At 42.0% G+C, this 8,269-nt stretch overlaps 1 protein-coding gene across 1 annotated transcript in view; it reads left to right on the plus strand.

Annotated features, from left to right (window-relative positions):
• The window catches only part of LOC137877015 (SH3 and multiple ankyrin repeat domains protein 2-like), a 58,837-nt gene extending 51,013 nt beyond the window's left edge, over window positions 1-7,824 (plus strand). Inside the window, exon 12 of the mRNA XM_068716693.1 lies at window positions 1,990-7,824. Within this exon, the coding sequence (XP_068572794.1) occupies window positions 1,990-2,509 (520 nt within the window). The 3' untranslated portion in view covers window positions 2,510-7,824. The remainder of the gene's footprint in view (window positions 1-1,989) is intronic.
• The last annotated feature ends 445 nt before the right edge of the window (window positions 7,825-8,269 follow it).

The raw sequence follows: 8,269 nt of genomic DNA on the forward strand, positions 1-8,269 counted from the left end.
TATGTGATAAGTGATTTAGAGTTAAATCCTAGGATGCAGATTTAACAAGTGCGTGATGTAGACTCCGCCCCTCCTCGTACTGTAAGGGCTGTAAAAAGGTGGGCGTGGCTAACCGTGTTGTGTTACACGTCCCTCCAGTAACGCGCTGCAGGACGCCCAGCGCGGACCCGGAGGCCTGCACTTAGGCTTTGTTACAGTAATCGCTTCACATGAATGTGATGAAACCATGAAACATGTTAGCTATGAGGAGTTCACGCTGTGAGAGGAGAGGCTGCTGCTTCAGGCGGGAGATAAAAACCCTTTGAATGTTTCTTCATTCAGGGAGCCTCGTGTCCCAATTAAGACACTTCTTATGTTCATTTAATACTCACCAGGATGGATTCTATTCTCATAAAGACTGACATGTAATGCAACATTTTAGACAATATCTTGTGACTTCAAAATGAGACCAAGCCTTTGATCTCTGACGCCTTGAACTGAATGTGAGACGATTGTTTTCATTATTAGATACAATTTTGTATTTTAATGAATTCTGAACAAGTTGGAAAAATTATTAGAAAATGATCATCTAAATCACAGCACGAGGTTCAAATTGTTATTATGAAGCCAGGAAAGTATGATTATATACATATTTCACCTATTTAAATGAAAAGACAACAACATAAACTCAGTATTTAGTGTTTGTCAGCTGATCATAATAAGTCATATGAGGCTGTTCAATGTGCTTTAATGAAAAGATATCACATAAAAAGGTTTGAATGGAGCGAATGAATCAAATGATTTAAACTATAGCAGCTCACAGTAAATACTAGTAATAATTAAAAGTGGTGAATCAGGTTTATTAAAATGTCTGGATGCAGATTAAAACCTCCAGAGCTCTGGTCTGTTGCTACAGTCCTCCTCTGCATCAGCTGCTGAAGCTGCATGTGATGCCACCTGCTGTTCATTCTGCTGCATTGCATTCATTTATTTATCATGTATTGTTATTCAAGTTTTCAAGATAATAATAACAAAAACTAAACAAACAAAAAAAGAAAAAGCCAGAGGAGAATGGACAAATACTAAGAGATGAATAAAACGAAAAAATCACCAATAAAGTGAATCAAAATGAGAGCTTTAACGTGACTTTAGTGGATGAATCCTTAAATCCTTCCAGCAGTGACAGGATGTAGTTCCAGTGACGGACTTCAGTTCAGGACCTAAAAGCATTTTATAATCATTCATGAGGTCATGTATCATAATGCTACATAACTGATGGTAACTTACAGATTTTAATTTGCAAGTGTGTTATGATTCCCATTATTGTAATACATTATAATCTTTAATAATATGTTATTATCACTGTTATAATGCAATGTGGTTATAAGTCACTATAAGTGGTCATTGTTTGCCTTAAGTAAAGTGGAGAAAATGGCATTAAATCTAAAAAGAGCAACATAAAACATAAAATTATGATCACATTATAATGTATCATAAACATATTATAATGTATCATAAACATATTATAATGTATCATAAACATATTATAATGTATCATAAACATATAATGTATCATGAAAATATTATAATATATTGTAATAATATTATAATATGTTGTAAAAAATATAATGTATTACAACAATGGGAATTATATTAAGATCCTCCATTTTTCACCTTATAGTCATTATAAAGTGCTTGTTGTTATAACGAATATGTATTATTCTTATAACTATGATATTACAGCACTTTAAGCTGATTATAATGCGTTATAAGTATTTCTATGTTAATGCATTATGGACGTGGGTGTTCTAGAAAGTGATGAATTTAAACTGCGTCAATATTCCAGATTTAAAATGAAATCAAAAACTTAATGCAGCTCTGGAAAACCGTGGTTTGTGGTTCGTGGTTTGTGGTTCGTGGTTCGTGGTTCGTGGTTTGTGGTTCGTGGTTCGTGGTCTTGATTCTGCATGTGACCCTGACTGACTCCGGTCTCGTCTCTGTCCCTCTCAGGCCGCCCTCAGACGACTCAGGGATGCGTAACAACGCCGCCGGCCTCACCTCCACCCCTCCCAGCAGCCTCCCGTCCCAGACGCACCCCTGCAGCCCGCCGGACTCCGGCTCCTCCCTCACCCCTTGCTCCTCGCTGCCGCCCTCCGTGTCGCCCACGCTCACCGACGTCTTCGGCCTGCCCACCCCGCCCATGGGCAGCGGCGGCGCCTACAGCCTGAGCTCCTCGTGCGGCGGCAGCGGGAGCTCGCGCTCCCCGTCGCCGCTCACGCTCATGCAGCAGTCGGCGGCCTCGGGCAAACCCTTCGCCTCCAAGCCCATGGAGCTGTGGAGCAAGCACGACGTGGCGGACTGGCTGGAGAGCCTCAACCTCGGGGAGCACAGGGACGCCTTCCTGGACAATGAGATCGAGGGGGCCCACCTGCCCTCGCTGCAGAAGGAGGACCTGATAGACCTGGGCGTGACGAGGGTGGGCCACCGCATGAACATCGAGAGGGCCCTCAAGCTGCTGCAGGACAGATAAGCCTCCGAGGACGGCGGGGGTGGCGACGCGCGGAGTCAGGGCCGATCCCTTTTACCGACCTCTTCATCGGACAGAATCTCAAGTCGTCGAACTGGGTAGAAGTTTTGTCCGAGCTGACGCTGCCTCTTGCTGTCTTTTGTCCTCTCTCGTCCTCCGTCGCCCTCGATCTCAGCGCTCCGGTCTTGTCCGTCCCTCTTCTTCCTTCCACGCCGCCCCCGAGCATCAGGGGGATCATGGGACGACGGGAGGAACAGCAGGGGGGAGAGAGAGAGAGAGAGAGAGAGAAGAGAATAGCTGCTATGTCACATCTAGGAGAGCGGAAAGCAGAGGAGGCAGGAAACACAACTCTGGAATAATGAGTACTCAAACGCTGGACAGAAAGAATACTCGTCTGGAAGTTTGTTTCACATGAAGACTCACCCTACTGCTTTGGAATACTGAAGACTTTTCCCGTGCACCCCGCTGTGGGCGCACGAAGAACCAGCTGAGCTGGTCGTTGCTCCTTTTCTATCTTTGCTAGAGTTTGTTCAGAGAATAATATTTCTTCACTAGAGTCCTACCGGAGTTATATTTCTGGGTGCATCTAAAGTTGTAGAGAAAAATTTGAGATAGACTCCATTTCTTTTCTGTTGTGCTTTTCACCTGTTTGTGTCAAAATAAGAACTGTTTAAAATAGATACTGAACACACACACACACACTTTATGCACACACTGACATATGAGAAAACACTGTTTTCACAGACACACACGCACCTAAAGCATGAACACACACACACACACACACACACACACCGTTGCTGCGATGGCCTTCTTCTCCTGAGAGAGAGCAAAGCGTGGGTAGAGGTGGTCACCACAGGAGGAGCTCCGCCCTCGCCCAGTCTACACCCGCCCAGCTGTCCACCTCATCGTAACAACGGAAACCGAGGGGAGCACACTCTTGGCTTTTCCTTTGTGTGTTTCTGTGTGTGTGTGTGTGTGTGTGTGTGTGTGTGTGTGTGTGTGTGTGTGTGTGTGTGTGTTACTGGTTGACCCAAAATATCATTAAGGGCCAGTTTAGCTATTTCCATGGATCCGCTTCATAGGCCAGAGTTTAGGGACACTAGAGCTGTTCTTTACCTTTGTACTTTACTTTTTCTTCATCCCGTCAGAGCTCCTTCCTCTTCACCATTAGCAGGTCAACACTCCACAGTGATGCTGATGTGTCAAACACCCCGTGTGTTCGTGGTAGAGGTGGAGGGCTTTTTTAGAGAGAGAGAGAGAGAGAGAGCATTTAAAGAGGCAGTTTCGACATTTTGGGGAAAATACGCTTTCTTGCAGCAATTTAGATGTCACGTCTGTACAATATGAAGCTGGAGACGATTAGCTTAGCATGAAGAGTAAACGATGAAGATCATTTTACATAGTGGCCAAAATGACCACTCCCTGGTCTGTCACATGATGCTATGGGGCCCAAAAAGACTTTTCCCATAGACTTACATTGGGAAATTGACGTCTGTAAACACTTGAATATCCCTTATTTATATCATGAAGTCCTAGACGTTAGAAGGGTTAAAGGCAGGCCCCCATGGATGGCTAAAGGCAGGCCCCCATGGATGGCTAAAGGCAGGCCCCCATGGATGGCTAAAGGCAGGCCCCCGTGGATGGCTAAAGGCAGGCCCCCGTGGATGGCTAAAGGCAGGCCCCCATGGATGGCTAAAGGCAGGCCCCCGTGGATGGCTAAAGGCAGGCCCTCGTGGATGGCTAAAGGCAGGCCCCCGTGGATGGCTAAAGGCAGGCCCCCGTGGATGGTTAAAGGCAGGTCCCCATGGATGGTTAAGATTGCCGAAAAATCCACGTAATTCTTAAATTTGATCTGAATTGTATATCAGAAGTCAAACTTTTTTTTGCTTTGTGTGCCACTGAGCAACTTTAATGGAAAACGCTTCCAAAGCTGTAACCAGTTCTATTTATTAAGCTTTTGTTTGTGTGTCGTAAATGAGTGAAATGTTTAAACAATTATTAGATGGATCGACGTTCATGTTCCCCCCCATTCAGAGGGAAATCTTTTCCTCCAGCGCCGTCATCAAGTCAAAGTTTAGCAACAGTTAAAATAATGACGTCCACATTAACCTCGCAGGTGTACTTCATGTTTTGTGCTAATTAGCAACTAAAATAGTGAACATGGTAAACGTTATACCTGCTAAAACATCAGCACGTTAGCATTGCCATTGTGGACACGTTAGCATGCTGATGTTAGCGTTTAGCTCAAAGCAGCTGTGCTAACTCTAACTAGTACAGACTCAGTGCCGGAGCATGGCCGAAGTCTTTTAGTTTCATTTAAACTTCGTACAGAGCTAGCATAGTTGTTTCCTTGTCTTCATGCTAAGCTAATTGTCTCCTGGAGAGTGGTGTTGATCTTCTCTTCAAACTCTCAGCAGGATGATTAAACAGCGTACTCTCCGAAATGTCAAACTATTGAAGTCTGTCGTTTGATAGCGTTTTATTGACTTTGAATCCAGTGTCAAATCCTTTTGGAGGCCTTTTTTTAGCTTTCAACAATTTTAAATAACACAAGTGATAAGCAACCTAGTATTTAAGAACTCATAGGTTGACATTTAATGAGCTAAAGCTCCAGTTTTACCAAGGAAATGACGTGTTTTCTATATAGCTAAATTAACATTTTGTACATTGTTCTTTGTTTAATTAAAAAAAAAAAAGAGCGAGGAGATTAAAGACTCAATAAGAGATTCGTTAGCATGAAGCTAACTGGAGCTTATTTCCAACCGGATCCCAAATGACCCAAACAGCATCCCAAACTGGAGCAGCTGTTTAGAGGAACAATTCTGTGATTCAAAGGGAAAATACTGTTTCAGACCGAAAACAACCTTCAAGCAGAGCGTTTTCGTCTCGTAAAAGAAGAAGGCCGGAGACGCAACACTGCGTTAACAAAGCTGTTGCAGACCGACGCTGGCGGTTTGTTATAAACGTAGAGCGACCTCAGCCAGAGGACGTGAAAGTCTTCGCCAAACCGTTGGCTCTCAGAGCAGATGGAGATTCTGTGGCTTCGGGGTTTTATGTCGAATTACGTTTTTTAACGTAAGTCCACATTGTCCTGCCCTCTATCCACTGTGCTAAAAAAAAAAAAAAGAATGACCAGAGATCAACCTGACAGAGCCGGCAGATGTTCATCAGCGTGAGCCCTGTGTGAGATTAGAAAGAGATAGAAAAGAATTCCCGATCTGTTGCGGATGAACTTCAGTCCCTGCAACTAGACCGGGACTATAAGCTTCTCCTAGTCCCGCATTCCTATCCAGTCTCACTGCAGCTCCAGCAGTAGAGACGGGGTTTAAACTTTCTCATTAAGGGTCCAATCTTAAACTAAAATCAGCATTTATAAAGCTGGAAATGTATGTGTGTTTGCTAGCAATGAGTACAGGCTGGTCAGAAGTAGAAGTGCAGTATGTGTTGAAACGTGTATATAAGAGTGTTTAACAGGATTAAAAAAAAAATGTCTATTTGATTATATGTATAGCTCTATTAAAAGGCTTAGAGTTTGAAAATGGAAAAAAAAGGAATTCTATGGAGATTGATTTATAGTTGCCAGAGCTCACCTGACGACAACAGCAGTGGTCTCATCCGCCCCTTCATCCTGCAGAGGATGCCTTAAATAGCTCACAGTTCCCCTCCTCCACTATACCTGCACCACTGTCGGTTGTATAGCTCCACAAAGAGAGAAGAAGGAGCCTGTGTTTTTATCTCAAAGTAGATTCTTTCAGAGCACACCTAAACGTGTGGTTCGATATGTGCTCGACAGTAACCCAACGTCTGAAATATATATATATATATATATATATATATATATATATATATATATATATATATATATATATATATATATTTACATATATATATTTAAAGATTTATTTGGTTTCATATCTCACTCCACGGCTTCATGTGTAGGTGCAGCTTTCGAGGAGACAAATGAAACATACACAAGCTCTGTGTTCTGTGAACATTAGCCGTACAGAGGCCGGCACGGGACAATGCTGCTATAATCCTGTTCCTGTTTGAACACGTGACCTATTTTAAAGAGAACAGCAACGTGTCGGAGGGGCGTAGAAAAGCACAGTATTTTTAAAGATTTGTATAGAGTTCTATGAAAATTTTATAGAGGTTATCTGAACAAAAGCTGTTCATCACTGACTCGTGGATTGCCAAAAAAACAACAACTAAATACTATATAGATTCAAAAAAAACACATGGATATTATTAGACATATGGGTTATGTAAGAAGCAATATTTATTCTGAACGAATCTCCTTGGTTGTGTTTTATTTTCCCATTTTTAAAGTTACATATCATGATGCGATCACTTGTCAGTGTTTTAAAGAAGTGTTGCCTAAAGTAGACACAGCATAGAAATAGAACAGGAGTAGAACGGACATTGAACAGTTTGTTTTTTTTGTGGTCATTTGAGTAGTACAAAATAAAATGGCCGTTGTTTAAAGTTGTTATGTTGATGACACAAGTCAGAGGGGCTGTAAAAGTGTAAAGCGGACGCAGCTCCGGAGACGGATGGCTGTGTAACATTAAAGCATGGTGGTATTAGCAAGCTAGCTAACTAGACAGCTGTTTGCTAGTTAGCTAACAAGCTAGTGTGATAATTGATGCTACACTTGTTGCATAAAATGGGCCAAACTAAGTTGTCACTCATCTCTTGATAGCAATGTTCTTTCTTACACTTTGACAAGAGTGTGTGGGGGAAGCATTAGGTTGTTAAATTTGACTCATTCGCTGGCTAGTTAGCTAGCTAGCTTGCTAGCTCCACCATGCTTGAATGCGATACTGGTTACAGCAAATAGGGTGAACAAAGTTATCTGTTGATAGCAATGTTCTTTCCTACGCTGTAACGAGAGAATTAGGATGTTTTAAATTTGACTCATTTAGCGGCTGGCTAGTTAGATTGCTAGCTCGCTAATTCCACCATGCTTCAATGCTACACTGGTTACAGCAAATGAGCCGAACAAAGTTGTCACTCAAAACCTAACCTCGGTGAGTTTGCGACTGGGAATGTCTGTTGTACTCCTATGTCATTTAGATGAGATACTCTCTACTGCTGTAGTAGGCTTGAGATATTTTGGCCAGTCAAGTGACCACAAAAACCCAGGTATGTTCTGACGACCACCATCTGCCTGACCAGACTTCTCTCATCTCCCCCCAGTTTAGAGTGTGTGTATAAACAGAGCAAAATGTGTACATTTAAAAAAAAAAATATATATATATATATATATATATATATATATATATATATATATATATATATATATATACACATCCATCCGCAAGGCCATCTTGGTAGGAAACTATATGAAACCTATATATATGTAAACATATACATAAATCCACCAAAAAGAGTAGTGGTGGCTGTCGACTCCTTTATTTGGATCGACGTTGTCACTAGGCAGTTTTCTCTGTGGAAATGTAGAGCTGAGTAGACGTAGTAGGAATCTTTAAAGCGCATCACCGCGGTGTGGCGCTTCACCAGGCCGTGTTTTAGGACAGGCATGGCTCACTAAACCCACTTTCCACTCCCCTCCAAAAACACTGCTCCCACCTTTATCATATTCGGGTAAACTGTTTTTTTTCTTTTCTCTTTATTTTCTTAATTAATTACAGATTTTTTTTCTCGCATTAATAGATTTTATTCTTTGATTAAGTCTTCATAGAGGCTAAGATGTTTTCGGTAATTTGTGCAAAGACTTGTGTTCATGTTTTCTATGTT

This window comes from Cebidichthys violaceus, unplaced genomic scaffold (genome assembly GCF_023349555.1).
Source record: "Cebidichthys violaceus isolate CVI_PGR_0920_01 unplaced genomic scaffold, fCebVio1.0.p SCAF_204, whole genome shotgun sequence".
In the NCBI taxonomy this organism is placed as follows: domain Eukaryota; kingdom Metazoa; phylum Chordata; class Actinopteri; order Perciformes; family Stichaeidae; genus Cebidichthys; species Cebidichthys violaceus.